The sequence below is a fragment of the Uranotaenia lowii genome, chromosome 2, assembly GCF_029784155.1.
Source record: "Uranotaenia lowii strain MFRU-FL chromosome 2, ASM2978415v1, whole genome shotgun sequence".
NCBI classification, from domain to species: domain Eukaryota; kingdom Metazoa; phylum Arthropoda; class Insecta; order Diptera; family Culicidae; genus Uranotaenia; species Uranotaenia lowii.
This window is the reverse complement of record NC_073692.1, coordinates 215610925-215638902: the sequence shown is the minus strand read 5'-3', so window position 1 is coordinate 215638902 and position 27978 is coordinate 215610925. Positions and strand designations below refer to the sequence as shown.

The 27978-nt window shown below is 41.0% G+C and overlaps 1 protein-coding gene across 4 annotated transcripts in view; it reads right to left on the bottom strand.

Annotated features, from left to right (window-relative positions):
* The window catches only part of LOC129746044 (mucin-2-like), a 639333-nt gene that overhangs the window by 187027 nt on the left and 424328 nt on the right, over nucleotides 1-27978 (bottom strand). For all 4 annotated transcript variants that reach the window (XM_055739468.1, XM_055739470.1, XM_055739469.1 and 1 more), the window contains one exon: nucleotides 5834-5982. In XM_055739468.1, coding sequence (XP_055595443.1) covers nucleotides 5834-5982 — 149 coding nt within the window. The remainder of the gene's footprint in view (nucleotides 1-5833; nucleotides 5983-27978) is intronic.

Genomic DNA, 27978 nt, shown 5'->3' with positions numbered 1-27978 from the left:
TGGTAAATCGCAATTTTGAAACTTTATTATGTTTGTACTTTGCATATGAATAAAGTTCATGAACTTTGAATCTAAACATTAAACAAAAACTCAGACTGATTTCAAATTTTTTTTTTCATATTCGGAAAAATAATAACACTAGTTTACAGCATTTTTGAACTCAGTAAACTGAAGGTCATTTCCAATGTGAAATCGGGCGCTGAATCCGAAAATGAAATTCAAAAAAATCTCAGTAGAATCGTTTTTGAGTTATGCTCTAAATATGGAATTTCGAAAAAATTAAAAAAGTTTTTGTACTTAGATTAAAATATCTCGGACGGCATAACAGTAATTTGAAATCTCTCTTTTGCATATTGAAGGTGAATAAGTTTTCTATCGATCATCTGAACACTGTTTTTGCGTTTGACCAACAGTATTGCTGATATTAGTGACTTTATGAGAAAAAAAATTCTAAAAAACGCATTTTTTTAGAGAAAATTTTGTTTCAACGAAAGTTTTAGACTCAATGGTAGCATTTAAAAAATATGATTTTCTTTTGTGCTTGAATGTCAATTTAAAACAAAGATTTCAAGTGGTTATTTATCAAAATCGGTTGAAAATTGAAGAAGTTATGGCTACTTTACCATAACTGTAATTTTTGCAGTTTTTAATAATTTAACGAACCGCAGTACACTTATCATAGTATAGGAAGAATGAAACATGATAAATCTCACTCGCTCCAAGTCAAAATTATTTATTAGCTTACCAGAAGGTCACATGCCAAGTTTCAGGAAGATCTGACCATAGGGAGGGGTTGCTTAAGTCTCAAACGTGAATAAAATTTTGAGGTATTTTGCCCGGAAGGAACGAAAAACACAGGTTTTTCATCAATAACTTTTTTCATCACTAGCTGTAGTTTTTTATGGTTGATTTTCTTAAAGCCCAAGTTGAGACAAATATTTCACCCGAAGACTGTAACTCGATTGGATTTGAAACAGAAAAGTTATTGTGGTTCAAAGGCCGCAAATTTTGTCCAACACGCAATGAGTACTTTTTACGCATTGCGTTTTATACGACAATTTTCGACCAAAATACAATCTTTGAACCGCAATAACTTTTCTGTTTCAAATCCAATCGAGTTACAGTCTTCGGGTGAAATATTTGTCTCAACTTGGGCTTTAAGAAAATCAACCATAAAAAACAATCAGCTAGTGATGAAAAAAGTTATTGATGAAAAACCTGTATTTTTCGTTCCTTCCGGGCCATGGGTGGCAAAACTCCTCAGATCGGCTTGTCCAGTGAAAGAGAGTGCAATTTTTTTTCGTCTGCTCCCCCAATCGGTGCAGGAAGAGATAAATCGCACTGAAATGAAGAGTGAGATTGTCAACACATAAGAGTGAGCGAGAGCATTCACATCCGTTGATGAAGAGAATTCCCTTCTCCGGAAAAATCTGTTGCGCAATGTGCTGAGGAGAATTCGAGAGTTAACTCAGTTTATTTGTATTTTGTATTTGTATCTTTATTTGTCTTTGAGCCAAGGCTCTTAGAGACTGACCAGTTTTGTTTTACAAATTTGTTTGATTTCTATGGTAAATTCAAATTTCACATTTTTTATAAAAACATCAATTCTTGATGAATGGAAAAATATAATAATTGACAAGATAACTTAGTATGAGAGAGATCATGATTGTTGGACTAATAACTTTTGTTTTAACTGCTTTTTGAATACATTATAACTAAGGAGTTTGAGATCTTCTTCCAATTGGTTGTACATGTTGATAGCTTTTCTCAGCGCCGAATTTTGACCAAATGTAGTAGTATTTATCCTTGCCGTTGAAAGATGATTTCGTCCACGGGTCATGTGTTGATGCCTGTCCGAACTTCTGCTTAGAACCGTGTTTGTGTGGACCAATCCATGTTGAATTTGATAAATGTGTAGACATGCAGCATAACCGTACACATTCTCCAGGGTGAGAAGGTGATGATGAGTGTGAATTAACTGCGTCGATGTTTATTCTTGGTACGTTCACGAGAAAATATGCTACTTTCCGAATCAAAGCTCCCAACGGTGTCCTGATTTTCTAGAAGCCGTCCTGATCTTAATTGCAATTGATTTTGTAATAAAAACATTTTAACCTCTTAAACCAATGGTAATCTTCGGTTCAGAAGATATTTGAACGGTGTTTTTCGGTATAAACTAAAAGCCACCTAACTTCATATCTCTTCTGCTGCATAAATTAAGGCGTATACTGCACCGCTATTTCGCCTTAATTTATGCAATCTAAGAAGAGCTGCATTTCATTTCCACCAATCTACTGGAGTCCTGAAAAATCCTGGTTTTTGTTCTTCGCTACCTTTTGCAAAAAAAAATTCAAAACAGCTAACAGCAGTGGGCATGGTAGCGGAGTAGAAATTGTTTATATTTTTTCTACGTTGTGTGGTGGGAGTCTAAATAATTTTTTCCTTCTTTTCTCTGAGGTGTATGACTGAAACACAGGGCGCTCTTTGTTTAGAATTCGCTTTCTCCCACTCGAATGCAAATGCTCTCACACTTGCCGTCCGAGTCACTTACAGCTCGTGTAAACTCGAGTAACGAGTGGAGCACGATCAGCGAAAGAGGATTACACTCGGAAGCCGAACTGAAAACAGTGTTGGTTTCTCCCGGCTCTTTGTTGTTTGAGAAGAGCCGACCAACCCTGTTCCGGGCAAAATACCTCAAAATTTTATTCACGTTTGAGACTTAAGCAACCCCTCCCTATGGTCAGATCTTCCTGAAACTTGGCATGTGACCTTCTGGTAAGCTAATAAATAATTTTGACTTGGAGCGAGTGGGATTTATCATGTTTCATTCTTCCTATACTATGATAAGTGTACTGCGGTTCGTTAAATTATTAAAAACTGCAAAAATTACAGTTATGGTAAAGTAGCCATAACTTCTTCAATTTTCAACCGATTTTGATAAATAACCACTTGAAATCTTTGTTTTAAATTGACATTTAAGCACAAAAGAAAATCATATTTTTTAAATGCTACTATTGAGTCTAAAACTTTCGTTGAAACAAAATTTTCTCTAAAAAAATGCGTTTTTTAGAATTTTTTTTCTCATAAAGTCACTAATATCAGCAATACTGTTGGTCAAACGCAAAAACAGTGTTCAGATGATCGATAGAAAACTTATTCACCTTCAATATGAAAAAGAGAGATTTCAAATTACTGTTATGCCGTCCGAGATATTTTAATCTAAGTACAAGAACTTTTTTAATTTTTCCGAAATTTCATATTTGAAGCATAGCTCAAAAAAGGTTCTACTGAGATTTTTTTGAATTTCATTTTCGGATTCAGCGCCCGATTTTACATTAAAAATGTTGGTCAGTTAATCAAGTTCACGATTTTTTTAAAATTTTGTAAACTAGTGTAATTAAATGTAAAAAATGCATATGAGTTTCAAAAATCATAAATCAAATTTTGAAGGAAACGTCAAACTAAATTTAAACGATGATCTCAATCACAGCTTTTCGTTTCAATTTTCATTGATGATTCGAACCGAAAATCAAGAATCCTACTGGATACATAATCCGAAATATGAAATCACAAATACAATTTTGATTTTGATTATAAGGAACCAGAAGCTCTGAAATGAGTTAAATCTTTTTTTAAATTTAATATTCAGATTTAAAAAACTGTTGCTGAATTCTGAATCTGGGATTAGTATTCGAGGGATTGGCATCAGTTCTGAGTCATGATTGTTATTATCGAATAACCTTTGAGTGTAGAGTAAAACACCTTTCTTGCTTTTGATGGATACTCATGGGGGGGGGGGGTTTAACCCCCAAATCCCCCTTTCTTACGATTATGGGATGTAGGCAGTCCAAATCATTATCTAACCTCACCAGAGTTTTGAATTTTACTGTTATCGGTTTGTGATAATCTCAGAACATACTTTTACCCGACTTGTACTTTTTCCCCACTATACTCTTAAGATTCAAATTTATTCAATGCTTTCGTTTAGGATCAAGTAAGTGAAGACTAACCAAGTATAAGTTGAGGTTCTGTGAAAACCTGTGAAACCACTTCAATCAAATATTTGGTATTAAGCAACTTCCAGTTTTTATTTCAATTAATTTATAAAACGAGTATGAGAGTGAGGAGTCCACAGGAGATTCTGGATGGCTAAACAAAAATCAATTCAACCAACCTTCAAGTTTGAAGTACAAGAATTTTATCATAAGCTATTCTTGACTAATGATTATCGGAGTGGTTTAAACTGATTCCCCACCATCTTCCAAAATCCAAAAAATATTGCTATTTTTAATCAATCAAAACTTGGGGAAAAAAATTTACTAAAAATTAATAAAAAAAATGCCTAATGATACGTTAGAAATGTAGGAAACCATACCATTTTTAAATTTCATTTTGTCTTTTATATTAAGGAAGTTATGGAGTATAGAAGAAAAGTTGCCCACGATTCCTCACTCTCCCATACCAAAATTTGCATGGGAGGTTATTTGAACACGAGAAATGTTTCTATTATCATTTGAGACCCATCGTTTCTTTTAATTGGGGTAAGGAGTATAATTCTATAACTCAAAAACATATCCAGCAAAGAGAACCAAATATGGCTTAGAAGAGTATTTGAGTAGATAAAACATTTCTAAAATGGTTTTAGACCCCTCCCTTATCCCAGCAAAGAGATAGAAATAGAGGAGGGGGCCACCATAATTTTTTTTTAAACAATTCAAGATTAAGTTGAGCAAACCGAACCAAATTTGGCATTGGAGAATGTTTGGGTATGGGAAAAGGTTTTATGATTGTTTGAGACCCTTCCCCACTTCCATTGGGAGGATAGGAAGAAGGAAGGGGGTAGCCATATAATTTGGTGTATAACTCGATAACTAATGAACAAATTAAATCAAATTTGACAGGCGAGAGTATTTGGGTGAACGAAATGTTCCCAAGATGGTTTGAGGCGCTTCCCACCTTCCATTAGGAAAACAGGAAGGAAAGTTAGGGCTACCATAGAATTTATTCATAACTGGAGAAATTATCGAGTACCTAAATGGAGCTCAATTTTGCATGGGAGAATATATGGATACGGTAGATGACTTAATGGTTGTTTGAGACCCCTCCATGATCCCTGTGAGAAGATAGAAAGAGGGGAGGAGGCACCATACAATTTTTCGATGATATCAAGAACTGCTTAGTCGAAACTAAATTTAGTCATTTAGGGTCCAATGCGTAAAAAAAAGATGTTGTGAATATTGTGATAATTGTTTCAAAATAATTAAAAAAAAATATGTTTCATCAACCATGCAACCAGACTCGAGCAATCAACACTTGATTATAGAGTGTCCCAGTAAAGTATCCAATTGTAACAAGGACCGTGGATACCGGAAAATGGAAAAAAGGATTCACGGCTCCGCCTCCGTTAATGGAAATTTGATAAATGGCACACCCGAAGAAAATGGCGGGATTCGTCGCGCCTACACAAGTTCCCAAATTTCCATCAGGCCAAAATTCCGTCCGGTCATCACGTATTAGATGAGAAAAATGGTCACATTTAATTTCCTCCACGGAAAGGTTGTGAATTGCCTGGCCGCCCTCTGATCCCTCTTCTGATGCTTGTGGATTTTGCTGGTTATTATGTCGCACATCATGACTTGGAATAACGGAAGAAAGAAGGCAGAAGAAGCAAGTCGTCCTTCGGTTTCCGTGAAAGTTCAGCTTATTTTAGGTTTATTTTATGTGACTTTTTCTCAGTCTGTTACTTCCCTAATAAAGAAATCTATATCGAGTGGCCACGTGGACCGGTTTTGTCGTCGTTGTCGTTGCTTTTCGAAACGGTCGTCATTCTTACCTTTCCGCTGATTTGTTATAATTGGACGGAATTAGGTGCTTATCGTCAATCTCGACAATCAACACGTCGCCGGACTGAATGTCAGCGGTGCCTTCCCAGGATATTGTGGTCGGGATGCAGCTGGACCCGGCCGAGCAGTCTTCCGGAGTCTGTTGAGGGGGAGAGAAAAAAGATAAAAAAAAAATGGAGATTAGCTTGGTAATCCTTTGGTGGTTGATGGAATTGTTTTCATAGAGTAAATCGCAGTGTGTCCATTAGGGCATTTTGGATTTTTTTTTTCTAATTTCAAAAACCCTTTAGTCTAAAAAGTTTTATTTGATTCTCACGCAATGCAAATAAAATTTCAATACATGAAGCTTACTGGGAAATTTTCTGGCCACAACTTTGCCGAAGACTGCCAAGCGTTTTTTTTTTCTTGAGAAGAAACTTGCAACACTGACCAATTTTCAGACATATTACTTTAGCTACAAAGATATTTATCTTAGGGCATTAAAATGTTCTGATGTAATAATTTTCATAGGATTCTTTATTTTTTTTTTTTTTTTTTTGTAGCGGCCCACCACACTCCCCCACACCAAAAGGCTCAATTGAGCCCCCTGGTAATGGACGCTACTGTTCTCAGCATGTCTGGCAGCAATGAATAATAAAAGTTAACGCGAGCAAATTTTAATCATGCTGAGAACACAAAATTGTTTAATGTCGTGCGAGGAAATGTATTATTTAACTAAATTGACAACAATATGAATCTCAATGGAAAATAATTTCCTTTGAAGAGATTCATTATACTATATTTACTATTACACTAATTATATTTACTAATTTTATCAAGTTATGTTCAATAATTTAATAAGATAAAAATACAAACTACAATTTTTTAAAGAATAATAATATTAGAAATTAACGCTACAAATATGCAAAAGGTAAGCAAAACAAAGACTGGTTGATGATCGACTGTTTTAATGGTTCAATTTTTCTTTCAAAAGCTGTATCACTTTGGTTTTGAACATGGAACGATTGGTTATGTTTTTAATATCAGTTGGTAAGGTGTTGTATTTAGTAGGTCCAATAAACGAAATTCTTTTTTGCCCTAATGATGTTGTGGATCGGCTTCGTTGCAAGAAATCTGACTGGCGAGTGTTATTATTTGCAAAAAAAATAAGGTTGCCAGGTTTTCTTGACTTTCACATGGCATAATTTATTTATGCTTTAGCAGTCCAAATAAAAAAAAATGTCAGAGAAACAATTATTTAAAGATCAGCATACTTCGTTTTCTTGGAACTACTCAATGTAAGAGGCTCCATACAAGGTTTACGCTTTTGAAAAAAGGCAAGCTGCAATGGAAGTAAACTATATTCAAAATGTGATTTGTACCAAAAAGCTCCATTTTCCTAATCAAACTGTGAGAAAAATAAGATTGTCCTGCCTTATTTAATTTATTTTTTGCACAATCATGGCATCTGATGACTCTAAGTAATGATAACGCCTTTCTTGTTTTTGGGATGCATTATCCAACAGGTTGAAAATCCCATAATATATTTTTCTTGTTTCGCTTGAATGTACATAGTAGTGCATCGTTATGTACTGGAGCTCGAGTCTTAATACCAGTAGGGCTTGTTCAATCATATGAGGCCCTTGGGGCCAAAGGGGTATAAGTGCATGAATGCTTATTTCGAGAACAAACGCTTTGAAATTGATGAGTTTGACTATTTTCCATGTATTTTTCGATAATTTGTATTTTTCTATCGAATGTAAAAGTATGTAAAAGTATGTAAATAAAATTCTAAAAATCAGAAAAAATCATCAAATACTGCTTGAAACGTGAAATATAGTTTGGCATTATTAACTGAAAATCGACCATTTTGTCACTTATACCCCTTTGGCTCTGAGCGCCTCATATCATCTTTTGCCCAGTACACTTTTCAGCGCTAATCACCGAGATGGTGCTGATCACCTACCTGATCTCACCCCAAACAGGTACCATTGCCGTTGGACCGTGCAATATTGTGTCCAAACGCGCAATCAAGTACTTATGGGTGATGATAGACGACAGCCTTAGCTTTACGAGCCATGTCGATTACGTGTGCAAGAGAGCGGCAGCAGCCTGTGGCGTAGAGGATAGTGTTCCGGCGCAGTCACAACGAACAGCGGTCCAGAAGAATTAATAACGATAAAATACGAAGACATCAATGAATTACAAACGAAATACGAAAAAACGCTATAAAATACGAATGTTAAGTGAAATAGTTATAAGGGTAGAAATATCTTGTAAATAGTACACATAAAACATGAATTTCACCGAACACAATTTCACACAACACACAACACAAAACATTGAATTGACAACACTGCACACTCACACCATATAGTTCTAAGAGTGAGAAAAATCTTGTCGAAAAAGTGAATCGTGAATTCAAACAATAGCTCGTAAGTGACATGTATGTATTTATGCTTCAATAAAGATCACTTTTCAAACCTACTCGCGCGCAACGGACGTGTTGTTTACCACCCGAAAGTTCGTTTCGATTCGGCCTATTGTTCGCTCCGCCATAGCTGGTCGATTGATGACCGAAATTGTTTGCTGCTCACCCGAAATTCGATAGCCGTTTGGGACCCAATTCGTGGGACACTAACAACGGAATCCTGCGTCCGTACATGGTCCTTCATCCCGGATTGAATCGCGCACGTACCTGCCAGGCCTGGGGAATCATTTTCGGCATTCACCACCAGCATCAGCAGCAGAAAGTGCACTTTGATCAGCAGCAGCAGAAGCAATTAATTTGCTCATAAGTACCAGCAGCAGCAGCAATCAATCACCGCGGAACAACCAGCAATCCTGAAAGGAATCATCGTTTCAGTACTTGTGGTAATTTCGTATACACAATTACTTACGCTTTTTTCGACTTCCAGGGGGGTTGGTCATCGGTCCCGAGTGCGTAATTGAGGCTTTTACACGATAATCGACGTTGAACGGATCGAGTTGGAATTTTTCGGAAACTTCCCGGGTGATTTTTTTTCGATTTGTCAACATCAACAAACCGTAGGTTGGACCGGTCCGGTAAGTCATATGCCCACTATTCTTTCGCCGGAAACGGTTCCAAGTGAAAAGTTAGCACAATTGGTGCATGTTTCGGATATTTTTTTTATTATCGAATATTGTTCGTCGGCCATTGCTGTAGGCCATAGCAGATCAATTTGGAGCTGATTATTAACCCTTCAAGTCCCAGTAGCACAAAAAGTGCCTAATTCAAAAATATTTTTGAAAGTTTTTTTTATTTTTGATTTTTTGCGAATCGATTGCGATTATCGATTTTTTGGGAAATTTAACCCTCTCAGTACCACTGGAAATTAATTGAAAACAAAAAAAAATATTTTTTCGGTATTTTGCGGTTTTTTTTGAATTTTTTCCGCTAAGCGATGAAGAAAGAAGTGGAGTTTAAGAAAAACTTGGTGATTTATCGCCAGGCTCGAGATTCAATGGAACGAGCCATGAATTTCATGCAAAATTTCGACCCAGATACGCAAGTTGAGCAAGCTTTAGCTCGAAAAAATGCTCTTGAGAGCAATTACAAGAAATTTTGCCAAGCCTCATTGAATCTTGAGAGCCTTGAGGAGGAGGAAAACACTGAGATAGATTTCGCGAAGGATATGGCTGCTTTTGAGGAGGATTACTTCACGCTTAAAGCGTTTTACGCATCGCTAGAGGTACCCCGCACGCCAGCACCAATGACAGGTTCATCGGGTCATTCTTTTCGGGCCCTGAAGTTGCCGGATATTAAACTGCCGGAATTCAGTGGCAGTATTTTACGGTGGTTTTCTTACTACGACACGTTCGATTCGCTAGTGCACAACAATGCAGACTTGTCAGATGTGCAGAAGTTTCACTACCTCAAGTCGACTCTTCGAGGAGAGGCACTGAAACTGGTTGAGAAAATGTCTGTCACGGGTAACAACTATTCGGTGGCGCTGAAAATGTTGACTGATCGGTACCAGAACTTGAACATCCTGGTACGCAGTCACATTGAGGCATTGTTTAAAGTTGAAAAGGTGCGCAAGGAGTGTCCTCGTGAGCTGACAAGTTTGGTCGGCGACTTCGAGAACAACTTAGGAGTTTTGGAGAAGCTGGGCGAGAACACGAAAGGCTGGAGTTCACTTCTGGTGCATATGGTGTCAGCGCGGCTGGATCACAACACGCTTCGCGAGTGGCAGCGAGCAGCGGATAAAAAAAAGATGCCGACGTACGACGAGCTGATCAAGTTTATCCGTGAGTACGTGATGGAGCTAGAGACGTTGCAGTCCGATCGACCAGTGCGTGACTCCAGACCCAATCTCCAGAGCGTGAATGCTGCTACCGAGGTCAAATCCAACGACAACTGTGCGGCGTGCGGGAAGGGACATCGTTTGTATTTCTGCGAGCAGTTCAAACACATGCCGGTTACTCAACGTGCTGCGATCGTGAAAAAATCTGGATTGTGTGTCAACTGCCTCTTTGGAAAGCATTCGTTCGCTACCTGCAAGTACGGAGCCTGCCGAGTATGCGGAACCAAGCATCACACGCTACTACACAATTCAGATGTGGATAAAGCAAGAGGATCCGGCACAAATCAAGTTCCGAAGCAGCCTTCCGTTTCCAATTTTGCTGGTGTCGATAGTTCGCTTCCTGTTCCTCTCAGCCTCTCCGCCAATACGCACTCGGGGACCAAACGTCTCGACCTCTCCCCTTCGAACCAAGTATTTCTCGCCACTGCTGTTGTCAAAGTCCTCGGTCCTAAGGGTACTTCGTTCCTCGCTCGAGTTCTGCTTGATAGCGCTTCGCAGCCAAATCTCATGACTGAAAGGTTTCGTCGTCTTCTGAATTCGCGGAAAACTCCTGGTAACACAGAGATCGCTGGCATTGGTGGAAATATTTCTGCATTTTCGCTGTTTTCGACTGTCGCTACTGTTGCCTCACGGTTCAACAACTTCCGAGTTCCGCTGGAGTTTATTGTGATGGATAAGGTGACCAGCGATCTTCCAACTTGCACCATCGATGTTAACGATTGGGCCATTCCGGAGAATATTCGTCTCGCCGATCCATCGTTTGCTTCGCGTGGTCCCATCGATATTGTGATTGGTGCACGCGTTTTCTTCGAGCTCTTGCGAAGCGGTCACTCCAAACTTGGCGACGGAAAACCGATGCTCCAGAATTCGGTGTTTGGTTGGCTCGTATCCGGTTTTCACGACAGTGGTTCCAATGCTGATGAAGTTCGGGTCCATTGTAACCTGTCGACGTTCCACGATCTTGAGCAGAGCGTTAGCAGATTTTGGGAGCTTGAAATGTGCCAGACAAATTCTACGTTGTCAGTTGAGGAGCGCCTTTGTGAGAACCACTTCGAATCAACAACTCGCAGGGATGATTCCGGACGTTACATCGTTAGCCTGCCCAAAAAACCGGAACTTATCGGTCAGCTGGGAAATTCGCGTGCTATCGCTACTCGTCGATTCTACTGCCTCGAAAAACGTCTTGAGCAGAATTCCGATCTCAAGGTACAATATTCCTCGTTCATGTCCGAATATCTTACGCTTGGACATATGAAATTGGTTGACGCTGTCGAGGATGCTCCGGGTCGCCATTTCTATTTGCCACATCATGCTGTTTTCAAGCCGGACAGTTCTTCTACGAAGCTGCGAGTAGTGTTCGACGGTTCCTGCAAAACCACTTCGGGTTTTAGCCTCAACGACTTGCTGCTGAAGGGTCCAACTGTTCAGGATGACATGATTTCGATCATTCTACGGTTTCGGATGCATCCTGTTGTCGTAACAGCTGACGTGACGAAAATGTACCGCCAAATCTGAGTAGCAGAGGAAGATCGGGCTTATCAGCGGATTCTCTGGCGTGAATCTTCTTCGGAACCACTTCGTACGTACGAGCTTACGACGGTCACCTATGGCACCACAACCGCACCGTACCTGGCAACACGATGTCTGCAGCAAATAGCCGACGATGAAGCCCAGAAGTTTCCGAAAGCAGTTCCCGTAGTCAAACAAGGTTTCTACGTTGACGACGTTATGCGAGGCTTCGACACAGTGGAGGAAGCAGTTGCAGCTATACGAGAGACGTCTCTGATGCTGAATTCCGGTGGTTTTCCTCTCTGTAAATACGCATCCAACGTTGCAGAAGTAGTTGAGCAGTTTCCAGCAGAACTTCGAGAACAGGCCTCCGTTTTGGAACTTGATCGTTCGTCTCCAATCAAAGCACTCGGCTTATTTTGGAAGCTTACCTCCGATGAGCTTCTGTTCAAAGTTCCTGAATGGCCAGACGTCCCTTCGACCAAGCGAAATATCCTGTCGCATATCTGCAGCTTGTTCGATCCGCTTGGGTTAGTTGGTCCGGTGATTGTTCGTGCGAAAATGCTGATCCAGCTCCTCTGGGAAATGCAGTTAGGCTGGGATGATCCGGTTCCCACAAGTATTTCCGACCAGTGGATGGAGATATCATCGCAGCTCCCGATTTTGTCGCAGCTTTCGATTCCTCGCTTCGTGTTGACGGAGAAGCTAGCCACTTTAGAGCTTCATGGGTTTGCTGATGCTTCGCTGCGTGCATACGGTGCCTGCATCTACCTTCGTTCGATATCCGCATCGGGTGCAGTCACTGTCCGCCTGATGACAGCAAAATCCAGGGTTGCCCCAACTGAGAAGCGGAGACCTACCCTCGCACGTCTGGAGTTGTGTGCTAGTCTTCGTTTGGCTAATCTACAGAATCAACTGCTGGAGAGCCTTCAACTCCAATGTCCCCGGTTTCTGTGGTCAGATTCTACAATTACACTGCACTGGATTTCGCGCGATCCATCGAATTGGAATTCCTTCGTCGCCAATCGGGTTTCGCAGATTCAGCAGTTAACTGAGACCGCTACGTGGCTGCATGTGCCTACTGAAGACAATCCGGCTGACCACATTTCGCGTGGTTTGACTCCAGAATCCATCGTTGGCAATGAATTGTGGTGGAATGGTCCAAAATGGCTGCTTCGTCCTCCTCAACATTGGCCTGCGTCCGCGTATTCCTGGAAAACCCAGCCGCCGCCAGAAGTAGACACCGAGAAAAGGAAATCCGTTCCTATTTCCGCAGTTTGCACTCACCAAGAGTCCTGGACCCGAGAAACGTTGGGCTATTTTGATAGCTACTACCGCCTACTTCGAATCATCGCCCTTTGCAAGCGTTTCATGAACAACTGTAAATTATTGGAACATGCACGCACCGTGGGATTTCTGGTACCTTCCGAGATTCGTTCGGCAGAGTTGTCACTTCTGCAATGCGTGCAGCTCGAAGAGTTCGCTGAAGATCACAAACGTTTACGGCAAGGCTCGACCGTTTCGCAGAAATCTCCGTTGCTGAAACTTCGCCCGTTCATGGACCAAAATGAACAGTTGATTCGTGTGGGAGGTCGCCTCAAAAACGCTCCAATTCCATTCGACCGAAAGTATCCGTTTCTCATTCCGAAGAAGCATTTCATCACGGATCTTATCTTCCTCGACGCCCATGAAGAAACGCTTCACGCTGGACCTTCGCATCTATTGGCAGCAGTTCGTCGTCGTTACTGGCCAATAGATGGTCCAAATAAAGCCCGTAATACAGTCCACCAATGCATCGTCTGTTTCCGCAACAAACCGAGATTCGCTCAGCAAGTTATGGCACATCTTCCTGCTGTACGCGTAACACCATCGCTTCCATTCACCAGCACCGGAGTCGATTTCATGGGTCCAGTGTACTTGAAACCTCCTCGCAAACAGGGCCCAATCAAATCCTATATTTGCGTCTTCGTTTGCATGGTTACCAAGGCCGCACATCTCGAACTGGTAATGAGCCTCACATCCGACGCTTTCATCGCAGCGCTGAAACGATTCTGCTCCCGGAGACGACGTCCATCAGATATTTACTGCGACAACGCCACAAATTTCGTCGGCGCCAAGAACCAGCTGGAAGAACTTCGTGTTCTCTTCCTGTCGCAACGGCATCAGTCCGAGATTGCCAGAACAACAGCCCGAATGGGAATCGCTTTCCATTTCATCCCACCACGCTCACCCACCTTTGGAGGGTTGTGGGAAGCTTGCGTCAAGTCCGTGAAACATCACCTACATCGCGTGACTCTTGATGTCCTTCAGACGCAAGAGGAAATGACCACTACGGTCGCACAAATCGAAGCGTGCCTCAACTCCCGGCCGCTTACTCCCCGTTCCAACGATCCCACAGACCTCGAGGCCCTAACTCCAGGCCATTTCCTAATCGGTGGTCCAATCCTTGCTCTTCCCGAACCAAACCTTACCTCACTACCCTCCAATCACCTGTCCCGCTGGCAAGACCAACAGCGTGTTCTCCAAACGCTTTGGGATCGCTGGTACGTAGAATACTTGCCCACTCTACAGCGTCTCCAAAAATGGCCCGGTAAACACCCGAATCTAGCCGTCGGTGACATGGTTCTGGTCGAAGACAACAACTTGCCTCCTACGAAATGGCCCATCGCTCGAGTCCTGAAGACGATTGTTGGCGACGATGCGTGTGGCAGAGTTGCAGACGTGCTGTGTGATGGAAACCAAATCCGCCGTTGCTCAATCCGCAAAATGTGCCCTCTCCCACATTGCGAAGCCTCCGAATCCTCCACAGTCACGGAATCCGAGCGTCAGCCTTCCGCTCCGAGCTGCACTCCCCAACCATCTCCCACAATTGATCTTCAGGCTCCATCCACACTTCCGGCCGCTGCTCAACATTTGGCTCCGAACAGCGAGATTGGTTCCGACGACGACAACGACGAGTAATCATCCTGGGTTCCATCGCAGTACACATCGTTACAGCCGTCCCTTCCAATCGAGATGCTGTTGAAATGAACATTTCAAGGGGGGCGGCATGTTCCGGCGCAGTCACAACGAACAGCGGTCCAGAAGAATTAATAACGATAAAATACGAAGACATCAATGAATTACAAACGAAATACGAAAAAACGCTATAAAATACGAATGTTAAGTGAAATAGTTATAAGGGAAGAAATATCTTGTAAATAGTACACATAAAACATGAATTTCACCGAACACAATTTCACACAACACACAACACAAAACATTGAATTGACAACACTGCACACTCACACCATATAGTTCTAAGAGTGAGAAAAATCTTGACGAAAAAGTGAATCGTGAATTCAAACAATAGCTCGTAAGTGACATGTATGTATTTATGTTCAATAAAGATTACTTTTCAAACCTACTCGCGCGCAACGGACGTGTTGTTTACCACCCGAAAGTTCGTTTCGATTCGGCCTATTGTTCGCTCCGCCATCGCTGGTCGATTGATGACCGAAATTGTTTGCTGCTCACCCGAAATTCGATAGCCGTTTGGGACCCAATTCGTGGGACACTAACAACGGAATCCTGCGTCCGTACAGATAGCCTTCAAGTTTTCTAAGCCAGCGGGTATGAGATCGAATCCCGGTCACGGCATACATAGTACACTTTCTGTGGGTTGGTGGTTTTAGCATTCGTAAGATGCTAGCCATCATATCCTCGAAAGATGTACACTTAGAGTTAAGAAAAAGGACTCTCTTGGAGGAAACATCAAGTTTCATTGAGATCCTGTATGTGTTTGTGTTCGTTTTTAAAATGCCCGACACGACAGCAGATAACGTTGTACAGTGGATGTGTGCGGATTCCAACACTTGGCATGCGGTCAGCGATGGGTTCACCCGGATCATGATTGCCCTGCAGAGGAGCCGGAACCAACGGCGTCCGATCCCTTGATCGAAGCTACAAAGATAAGGCATCATCTTCTGCGTAGCGAAGGTCAGGGGTGCGCCGCGAACGTGTGTAGGATACCCCAAAGTCAGGAGGTACTCGAGTTGTGCCGCTTTCTAAGGGGGAAACTGCGGGGATAAGACTTTGCCTTCCTCGTAGCGGACCTCGAGGGAAGAGGGTTAACCACTGTCGGGGAATACTCACGGGTAGAGAGGCTCTCGTTGCCGGGCGAGCCTCTCGGGTCGCAGTAGGATGTCGCCACCGTCGGGAAACATCCGAGTCGTAGCCTTCAAAGAACGTGTGCCGTGACAGGCGCGAGTCCAGGACAAGCTGCTCTCGATCTGGCACACATCGGGCAGAAAAATCCGTGGGCCAAAAATCCTAGGGTTGCCAGCCAAGGGGGTTAAAGAAGACCGGACAACGGTCGGAGTAGACTGACCCCATCGACGGGGGGCTGTCGAGTAGAGTGCTCCACCTTCGGGGAGTATTCGAGTTGGGCGGTTTTCAACGACAGAAGCTGCGGGTATAAGACTTGACCTTCTTCGCAGTGGTAATCGTAGGGAAAGGGTTATTCCACGATCGGAGAATACCCATGGGTAGAGTGGCTCTCGACGCCGGGCGAGCCATTCGAGTCGGAGTAGGATGACGTTTTCGTCGAGAATCATCCGAGTCGTTGCGTTAAGTCCCGCGCGTGTGCCGTGACAAGCGCGAGTCTAGGATAAGGTGCTCTCGATCTGGCACACGACGGGCAAGGTGGAACCTCGAACCCTGGATATTAGAGGTCGGGCTTCGAGTCGTTAGAGGAGAGGTCAGGCCTCGAACCTCCAGGCGGAGAGGTTTGTGTGGTCAATCCCTAGTCTTTACGATAGGGGGTCGGGTCTCGAGTCGTAAGAGGAGGGACCAGGCTCTGTATCAACAAGAGGAGGGGTACAAGTGGTCACCTTGAGTCGTTACGAGGAGATGTCAGATCTCAAGTCAGACCTCGAGTCGATGCGAGTAGGGGTCGGATCTCAAGTCGTTAGAGGAGAGTTCAGGCCTCAAGTCGCGAAGAGTGTGAATCTCGAGTCATTGCGAGGTGATGTCGGTTCTCAAGTCGTTAGAGGAGGGTTCAGACGTCGAGTCGTATGGATGAGAGGTTTTGCTGAAAGTGGTCTCGTTAATGAGTATTGCCTTGGAGCGCGCTAGCGCGAATAGACCCACTATTGAAGCATAGTTTGCTAAACAGTTCGAGGTGGGAACCAGGTCTGCGGCCCCAGGTGGAGTCTTCCCTGGACCCAGAGTAGCAAACTGGGGGGACGCGGTGGCTCGCCGTGCTTTGGAATACAATCCGTAAACCGGGATTAACCACCTGTGGTTATCAACTAAAAAAAACACTTTTCAGCGCATTTTCGACATAGATAATTGCTAAAAAGGCATTGGGTTTTTCAACCTCTTCTATGGGTGTAGAAGCCATACAAGTATTTCATGTTAACCTAGTTAAGATGAGTTTAAAAAAAATCCACAACTCTTCTACCAAAACCCTTGCTTTTTTCTTCTTCGGTTAGCAACTTCAAAAAACTGCAGCGTTGTTATCGGAGCCGCATTTGAATATTGGCCACCACAGTTCAATAACAAACAGCACGGTGCGGGGGAGAAAAATGCAGTTTTTTACGCGACGAAACTGCATCCGGGTATTTTATGGAACAGTTTTTTCTCTCTCTCCGCCGCCGCACCAAACCATTATCATTCATTTATTTGTGCACACATTATTGTCGCCATTTTGCCCGCCCTTTTGCCGCGTCGCGTTGCTGCTGCCAGGGTGATAAATTAGTGTGGCAGATTTGCATGCAAATTGGAACATTAACACAATCCTCTTTTACGGGGCCCGTGGGTTGGGAAAGCCACGGCAAATTGAACCGATTCTCGTTTGCGATGCACAATGAGATAGATGTGATGCGGAGTGGGTGGAGCTTTTTGATGGGAGCCAGGAGGAGGAGTCGAATAAAATATTCCGCTACTAGGTAGATGTGGGCAAATCACCGATCGACTCTGTATCATGGGTATGTTTGTGTTGGTGTTCGTGAATACGAACGAGCGATGGTGGACACTTTATGCTTGATTAAGTGTTTGGGACTATGTCATCAATCGTTGTTATTATCGTTATTGGAATATATGTATGTATGTATATTTTTTCCCCTATAGGTGGCTTTAATTTGACGGATGATAGTGTATCGCTTGTTTGTCAGTGTGAACTAATAACGATGATGGATGATAGGGCGATTGTTGTTAAAGTGGTTTAATACCCATCAATGTACTACTCCGCGACCTTTTTAAAGATCCCTATTTTCAACCAACCTTTTTGCAAAAAAGGGTGATACGGTCAAAATTTGGTCAAGGGAAAACGTGTGTAAATCGGTGAAATCGTTTATTTAAACAATCAAATCAAATTTCTTTTTCAAGTTTAATTACAGGGTGACAAAAAAGTCCGGTCACACTTTTGGGGTTGCCTGTAGCCTACACGTTGCATCTCTCTGGTGCCATCTATATGTCAAATGAAAGGGCTAACTTTGCTGCACAAAGAGGCAGAGTTTCGTTTCTGTGCAGTTTGTTTACATTGAGTTGTGAGCCATGGCAGAGTTAAGGACAGCTGTTATCGCTGCTTGGTTGGCGCGCAGATGACGAGATTATTTTTCGGACGAGAAGCTGTTCGTTTTGGAGCAAACAGTCAATCGCCAAAATGATAGAGTTTGGAGTGTGAACCTCCAGCAAGCTCCTGCGAACAAGCTGAACGTTTCCCGGTTCCAAAATAAGTCGTCAGTGATGGTTTGGGGAGCCATTTGCAAGAGAGGTAAACTGCCGCTTATTTTTATCGATAAAGGGGTCAAAATCAACGCAGCGTACTACCTGAACACGGTTTTGAAGAAAAATGTTCTGTCTCAAGCTGAACTATTGTTTGAAGACGATAACTACTGCTTCCCGCAAGATGGCGCCCCATCCCACCCCGAAAGGTTGTTCAGGCGTGATGTGAGGAAAACTTGACCGATTTCGTTTTGAAGAATAGATGGCCTCCGTCGTCTTCGGATCTGAATCCACTGGATTATTTCGTGTGAGGATACATGATGTCGAAGCTGAACGACTATAAAATAACAAATTTGGAGCAATTCAAAAATAACAAATTTGGATCAATTTGTCACGAAAATCTGGGACGAAATGCCGATGGAGCACTTGCGCGCCGCTTGCGACGACTTTCCGAGACGTCTAAAGCTGGTTCGATCAGAGAAAGGTGGTGTAATTCCGAGATATTGTCTGTAAAGTATCTTCATGAGTTACTGAATACACCTTTGAAAGCCAGATTCAGATTTTCTTCTTATTTTTTGAAATATTGAGATTTTCCTGTGTGACCGGACTTTTTTGTCACCCTGTAGTATAAAATTCAGGAAAAATATTCAGTTAGGCTTCCGCTTTTCCAAATCCGAATTGCCGGGCCTTACGCTTAACCCCTGCCATCAGATTTTGTACCTTGTCCACCTTTTTCGCCGCAGAAAGCCAGCTTGCCTTGAACTGCTGCTCGTTCTTAGCAGTTTTTTTGGTCTTCTTTAGGTTCCGCTTGACAATAACCCAGTATTTCTCAATTGGGCGGAGCTCTGGCGTGTTGGGAGGGTTCTTGTCCTTGGGAACCACCCGCACGTTGTTGGCGGCGTACTACTCCATGGCTTTTTTACCGTAATGACAAGATGCCAAATCCGGCAAAAACAGTACGGAACAACCGTGTTTCTTCAGGAAAGGCAGCAGACGTTTATTCAAACACTCTTTCACGTCAATTTCTTGGTTGACAGTCCCGGAAGCTATGAAAATGCTGCTTTTCAAGCCACAGGTACAGATGGCTTGCCAAACCAGATATTTCTTCGCGAAGTTTGACAGTTTCATGTGCTTGAAAATATCTGCTAACTTTCCCCTTCCTTTTGCCGTATAAAACTCCTGTCCAGACTTGTAAACCATCGACATTTTCTCTGACAGTCGCACACCCTGCTTTTATCAGTTTCATTGATCGTGCCATCAAACGAATGCGACCAAACACTTGCCGAACAGTCGACTACCATCAAACGAAACGACATTCATTCTTCTTTGTGTGATTGAACGAAATTTCGTGACTTGGTACACGAGAGCGATAATTTAATGGTCAAACGACCATCATTCCCGACAGTTTACGACATCGCCTATCTCTTTCACGCAGCAGAACTTACAGACTCAATAAGCAAATGCAATCTTTTCTATTCACTCCCTCCTGTTGAAAAAAAATCGTCACTCTGCAGCGCCGGGTGATGTTTGGATGTGTTGGTCGAACAATGTGGAATGATTATTTATGCAAGAGCGATGAAAGTCAAACGACTAACCACAACAAAGATCAAAATTTCACTTGACATTTTTTTGCTCTCCGATCAAACGATTGCGTTCTCCATGATTGTCATGGACGATGTGTTGTGGATGTCTCCGAAAAAATTCAAACGATGGTGACCACTTACAAGCCTGCTCCTGTCCCGGAAGCTGCTTGTAGTCAGCTTTGACGTAGGTTTCGTCGTCCATTACCACGCAGTCAAACTTCGTCAGCATCGTTGTGTACAGCCTCCGGGATCGCGCTTTGGTCGTCGTATCTTGTTTATCATCGCGATTTGGAGTCACTACCTTCTTGTAAGTCGATAGTCTGGCTCGTTTTTTTGGCTCGATGCACGGTTGTAGACGATACACCCTGCTTATTTGCGGCATCTCGGAGAGAGAGGTTAGGGTTTCGCTTGAAACTACCGGCAACTCGCTTTGTCGTCTTTGTCAGCGGCTTCCGGTTTTCGATTTCCCCCCAATCCAGACTTCCTGGCTGTCGACAAACGTTCCCCAACGTTGATTTGGCAACTTTTAGCGATTTTGCCAGCATTGCGTGCGAGTAGCTCGGATTTTCGTGATGCGCGAGCGAAATTTTGATACGCTGCTCTTCTTCCTTGGACGGCATTTTGACAACTGAAGAGTGAATTCCAAAATCAAAATAGGAGCAACATTCTACACACACACACACCTTCAAAATGAGGGGTGTTTAGGTTTTTTGAATGCAAAATTGAAAGAAATACGTCAAGTTGATATTGACCAAATTTTGATCGTACCATCCTTTAGTTGTTAACGAGGAAATGGTTTTCGAGGCTATAAAAAATTTGAAGTACTCTCCTCAGCTGGACAGGATGGAATACCTGCGTGTGTATTAAAAAAGTGTTGCACTTTACTTGTAAAGCCCCTTACTTGTATTTTCAACCAGTCCTTACAACAACATCAGTTTCCTGTCACCTGGAAAAGATCCTTCATAAGCCCAATCTTTAAAAAAGGTGATATTTAGACAAGAGGTGCGCAATTATCGAGATATCACATCGCTAGCTGCCTGCTCGAAGGTCTTAGAGAGAATTGTCAACGATGTTATGTTTTCAGCCTGCCGGAACTGGATTTCGGACAATCAACACGGTTTTTTTCCGAAACGCTTGGTTACGTCAAACCTCACATCATTGTTTACATCATTCTGCCTATCCAATAATGTGGAAAACAAGTCGACGCAATTTACACGGACATCAGTGCGGCATTTGACTCAGTGAATCTCTTTATTTTACTTAATTATAAAGTTAAAACGTTTAGGATTTTCTGAAATATTATGCTCCTGGATCAGAAGCTACTTAAGTAATCGTCGTCTTGCTGTTAAAATCGGATCTTTCGAATCTCCAGATTTCATTCCGACCTCTGGGGTATCACAAGGAAGCAATTCGGGCCCTTTATTGTTCACCCTGTTCTGTAATGATATTAACATGCAGCTTGTTGGATCCGGAGTACTGCGGACGATTTGAATTGTTTTCTGATCGTAAACAGCTTGGAAAATTGTCAGATATTACAGCGATTCCTCGATACGGTTGTAAATTGGTGTGCTGTTAACCTACTGGCCTTAAGCGTCTCTAAGTGCTGTATCGTAACATTTGGACGCAAGAAACATCCATTTTGGTAGGACTACAATATCCAGGGTGAATTTCTTCATCGTGTTGATCAAATAAAGGACCTTGGCGTTGTTTTGGATAGTCATATGACATTTAAGCGTCACTATTGTGCTACACTGGAAAAGGTTAACCGAATGCTAGGATTTGTCATACGTCTGAGTAAACAATTTACAGATCCTGTTTGTCTACGAGCTCTTTATTGCTGCCTGGTCGGTTCAATATTAGAATCTGCAAATCTGGTGTGAAGCTACATGGGTAGCGCGTTTTGAAGCGGTTCAACGGAAATTCGTTCGTTATGCTCTGCGTGATCTACCGTGGGATAATCCTCGAAACCTGTCACCTTATGCACAACGTTGCGCTTTGCTTGGCCTTCACACGCTGTCAGATCGCCATTCCATCGGTTAATCACTATTTGTGGCGAAAATTCTCTGAAACGAAATCGACTGTTCTTGGATACTCTCCAGCTGTAATATTTATGCCCCAAAAAGAGCTTTGCGAAATCATGACTGGATTTCACTGGAATCGAGAAATACACGCTATGGCAGCAACGACCCCTAAAAATTAGCTTCTTATGCCTTTATGCTCTCTTTGACTTTAATGTCTCAACTGCAAAATATAAACGCTTGATCAAATCTTACATAAAGTCTGTTTCACATAGAATCTGGTCGCATCTTTTACATTTATCATTTACTGCAGCGCCCCTAGTTGGCACATCGCGAATCTATTGACAGTGTTTTGATCCGGATGCTTTGTTTATTCAGTGGTAAAAACTTCATCAAGATTGGAACAGTGAGTCAAAAGTTATCGACGATGGAACGCGAAAGGCGAGAGAAAATTCTGCAAGCTCACGTAGAGAAACTGACGTGGTCAGGAGTAAAGATCGCGAAATTACTGAAATATTCAAAATCGACTGTAAATTCGGTGCTGCAACGTTACCGGGAGACCCTTACGGTGGATCGAGCAAAACAAACCAGGCGTAAAAGTGGAACATATGACTGAAAGCTACGAGCAAATGTAATTCGAACAGTTCACAATAATCCTGGAATCTCCTTGCGTGGTTCGGCGAAAAAGTTCAAGACGAACCACAGTACACCTAGACGAATTTGTTTGCGAGAAGGCTTGCGGTCGTATCATGCAAGCAAACATCCCAACAGGACGCTGAAACAAAACCTGGTTGCCAAAACCAGGGCAAGGAAGTTGTACGAGAAAGTGTTGACCAAGTACAACGGCTGCATTTTGATGGACGACGAAACATACGTCAAAATGGATTTTGGACAAATACCCGGTACCAAATTTTACCTTGCGAAGCGTAAAGGGAATGTTGCGGGTAGATTCATGTTTGTTTTCGCAGATAAATTTGCTCGTAAGTTGATGATTTGGCTCGGGATCTGTAGTTGTGGAAAGAAGACTAAGATTTTCATCACTGGGGACACAATGAATGGAAATGTTTACAAAGAAGAATGTTTCCAGAAGAGGATTTTGCCATTTATTCGGTCCCACAAAGGTTCGGTGAAGTTCTGGTCGGACCTGGCAAGCTGCCACTACAGCCGGTTTACTAAGTTTTATTATAGTTATGTTAGAACTGATTCAAAATGTTGATCAAATTCTGAAAAATATTCAGAACAAATCTGAAACTCTGTATACAAAAAAAATCCAAACATAATAAAAAAAAAAGCATTTTGAACAAGTGTTCGTATAAAACAAACAATTTCTTCCCAATAAATCCACCGAATGGAATTGAAACCTTTTTCTTGCATCCCAGATTGGGCTTGGGAGGTCGTTGTGAACGAAGGATGCTAGCAGCATTCATTAAGTTTCATCCCGTAAAGTGAATCACATTTGCTTTTAGCGGGGGAAATCCTTATTCTCACTGGGGGATTGTTGTCGGTTGATCGGGCGGTACAAAGGAGTGATGTATGATACTTCCGCTTCCGTTAGAAATTCTGGCAGCCAAAGGGTTTCTTCAGAGTGGAACCGAAGCCTTTTTCGCTGTTGATGAAGTTTTACTCGGTAAGTTTTTCGAATCACTTCTGGAATAGGTTTCTGGACTATTTAGTGCTTTTAGCTTAGAATTTGTCTGTAGGAATTAGATTGATTTTACAGTTTTCTGATAGAGTTTCACTGCAAATGGCAACTGGAACATCTTAATACCGGTTTCAGCTTTCAGGGGGCTAAGCCGCTCCGACGAAGGTATGGAAGCACTTAAATCCTTCATTCAACCATTCCAGTTCCCAGCCTCAATAAAACCATTACAGAGATCGACTCATTCCATTTCGTGAATCGAATCGGTTCGATTGAAATATGAATGAATGGTACCGGCAAATTTTATGCATATAAATTTCGACCGAAATGGTTCATCGGTTATTTTGAGCAACGGAAGAACCCTATAAATGTTCGTTCCATCCCTCGTTCGACCTCCGCCAGCCCCATCTATGCGATGAAGGAAGAAGGAGACAGTACCCAGCTATGTTTTCCGGAATTCGGTGTACTTTTGCACATTGCATCAGTTATGAATGTGGGCCATTACATCCAACAGTGGAAATAACAGCTTAGCATCGGATCGAAAACGAAACGAGAACTTGGGGTCTCTCGAAGCACGAGCAATCATTTAATTCAGCTCGACTGAGCGGCAAATGAAATGCGATTGATATGAATGAGCGGAATTGCGCTTTTACTGATTGCTATTTGAGAGCAAGGATTAATAATACTTTATGAATACAGGGGTCTTATGTGGAATTATTTGCAAAACGTAACTCACAAGAAAGATTTGTTTCGAATCAGAGATGCGGTAGGATTAGTGTATGAATTTGTAAACCAAGTGACCTACAATGCAAGTTGGCTTCATTGAAAGCCAATTTCAAGCTTTTCCCTACTGATAGTGCTTCAGATAGAAGCCATTCACATTTCCCAGGAACTAGCTTTTGGATATTCAATGTCTATTTTGTGAATCGAATTTGATTACTATTTATGTAAAAAATGGATAGTTTTCTACATAAATATCCTGGACCGCTGGATCCTGATCCAAAAAATTTGATTCCTGATCCAGCATTCTGTTCTCGAATACTTATTTTTGACCTAGATGTTGGAGTCTGTTGTTCATTTTGGATCTCATCGCAGATTCTAATTTTAATCCTGATCCCGGATTTTGTTTCCTAATTATGTTACTGGATCCTATTAAGAAAGAGAAATGTCATCTTATATACACGCATCATCACCTCAGAAAATATGAGAAATAGTAGAGCGTCTTGGCATTTGCAAAGGAATTAGCTTGCAATTTCATGTAAAGTTCAGCGTCGCAACGTTTATCCTAATATTTTGTTAGGGTGATTTGCCATCGTTGTCCAACCCACATGTTGCACAGCATGACTTTAATTGTCAATATTTCAGCTGTTTTTCAACTTTTTCCAGAAAATAGTACTGAATGATTTTTATTAGAATGTTTACTAATGAATTGAGGCGTTTTACGATATTTTCTGCTGTAAAATATGCATCTACCCGCAGTTTTAATTTTTCAAGTTTTTTTCGCACGATTTTTGTGCTAATTGTTAAACAAAATTTTAAGACTCCTTTTACGGCAAATAAGGTTTTACGTCCGAACAGTGCATTTTTCGTATCGGGTTTCTTTACGAAACGTTTGTTGGACAATTTTAACACCATGATTTAGCGCAACGTGTTTGGATTTGTACGAGAATTGAAAATTTCCATTCAAAAAACACCAAAGATGTAATAAAAATTCAAAAACTTTATTTTTTGAAATATTTTATTGGTTCTTGCAATACATTTCATGTGAACAAAAACAAATCCTAACTTATACTTCAGAAATTATATTTGCTGTCAAACATAAAATTCCCAATAAAAATTTTAATTTAGTGTTTTTGTTTGCTAATTTGAAAGCTGTTCAACCGTAGTATAGAGATAAAAAATCGCAATTAACTGCTTTTCATAGCCAATGAGTTTGTTGATTTAAAAAACCTTCGCAAAACAATGCCATGAAATTAATAAAAGCTCTAGCAATCAAAACATGCAATTTTACAATACTTTTCAATGGATTTGGATTTTTTATTTTGAAATGATTATAACTTTTTTCGTGAAATACTTTGCATCTCTTCATGTTGGCAAAAAAAACTTTAGAATAGGTAAAATCAATATCTAATCAAAGACAAACTACCTATCAAGCTTATTTGAATTTTCTGAAAGATTTTATTTGCAAAAAATTCTTCTTTAACTATTTAACTTGTAATTTTATTTCACTTGTAAATTGACTGTTTTACACTCAAAATTTTCATAGTTTGTGCAGTCAATGTTGATTTTCAATAATTCAACATTTATTTAAAAACACTTCATATTTTCATGAAAATATTTTTATTTTATTTCCATGGAATTATTAATTTTGTTGAAATCCATATCTATGTTTTTAGAAGTCAGGCAACTTGCAATGTCCGAAAAGTGTCAAAGTCACTTAAACTGCTTTGGCTTTGGAGGACTACTTTTTTATCAGATTTATTTTGAAATCTTTTATCCCGACCTTTCATTCAACATTTTATGCAAGGTACCTAAAGTTTATTCTAAGAATCCTGTTTCTCAAGTTTCGAGACGAGAAATTTAAAAGAACTGTATTTCATGTCAACAGAAAAATAAACAGTCATCTTGAAACTTAATTTGATCAAAACAGTTTTTCAGCCGGAAATTGTTTGGAAGGATTGCAATGTGAAATGAATGTCTCTTGAAGATTTATGACAGGCTTCAGAAGTTACATTTATTACAAATATTCCCACTTTCACGAAAAAGATATTCAAAATAAATTAACTTTTTGAAAAGATATATTCAATAAATCAGACGAACGATCTGAAATTTAAGGCGTGGTTGAGTGCATTTTTAAGCTTTAAATTGATATTCATTATGTAAATATCGATCGACTTCCAAGTAAGTTCTAAAGTAATTATTTTATAAAACCCCATTTTCTTCATAGGGGTAGAGGGGGGCAAAACAGATCCTTTTATCCTTTCACCTGTGAATGGGTAGTTTATAAAATGTTTTAAATACCTTTTAGTTCCTCCTATAAGATTTCAATGAAACAAAATTTTATGTTGGTAGGACATATAAAGAAAAAGCTCAAAACTGAGCAAATTAGGTCAAATAACACTTCACTCAGATGGCTCCGGTTAAATTTAGCCGCAGATTTGAGTTTCTGAGGAAATTTCACATGTGAAAAATGATTTCCAGACTTTCAAACCGGCGGCTTCGTGTTTTTTTTTCATTTTTTGTCTGAATTTTCCCATTGTGCATTGAATGGTTTAAATGAAAAATCCCCCCTCAAAAAGGGCCGCCTCCAAATTGGATTTCATTAGAACTAGAAGTTCTCATTATAAGATTCCATGAAAAAATATCAGCCTCTTTGAATATACCTATAATGGCTGAGCCTTAAGAAGGTTTTTAAAATGTTTAACCATTGGAAAAAATCGGACATGATTAGGCACGATGTAAATTTTGCCTGTGCAACTAATAGGCACAGACAAGCTGTTTGAAATGATTTTTTAATACTTTTTCGTCACTTTTTTCGATCACTTGAACTGATCTTGTTGACCAATCCTGTATGAGTGCAATCGACAAAAAATCGTGTGAATTCGATTGAAATGACTAAAATACTGCATAGAAACCAAAATCATGTGCTTAGCTGTTCAACGAATGGCAAATCCCCCTTTTTCCTTGTGTGCTGTTTGTTTCTTTTGAGTCCAAAATGGTGCCTGATGAGTTTGAAAGCAAAGTTAGTGAAAAATCAAACGTAAAAACCCTCTAAGATAAAACAATTTTAAATTATCACAAATCACAATTTATCACAAAAAACATCGCTGAATTTAGTGGATTGTAACTGACAGGATCACGTAGGGGAGACCGGACATAAAAAGCACTCCTCTTTTCAACAAAAGTACGTATTTTCTTAAATAAATTTCCATAAGGATTTGTTTTGTATTTCCTATGGTATTAATTTTTCACAAAAAAAGGAATCTCCTTTTAATTTTTACAGAGATATTTTAAAAATACCTGCAAGGTTCTCAAGTGACAAAAATAATATAATTTTTGAGCCAAACGAAATAAGCTCTTATGATCTTTAAATCATCTGGATCTTTAATGTACGCACTGCAACATAATCTACACATTGTTTCTCAATTTTCACCAGCATAATTTTTTAATTTTTCACTTAAGTCAAAGAAAAAACACGTTTTTTCTTAAATTTGTTGGCTCGAGGCTAACAGAGCACATAAAATCGGGGCATGATGAGCGTTTTCTGCCGTAGAATCTAGTAGATTTTTTTCCGTTTACCATTACTGATCGTTTTTTTTTTATATTAACATTATGCGGCTAGTAGCATTATCCGCCAAACGAAGCACCAAA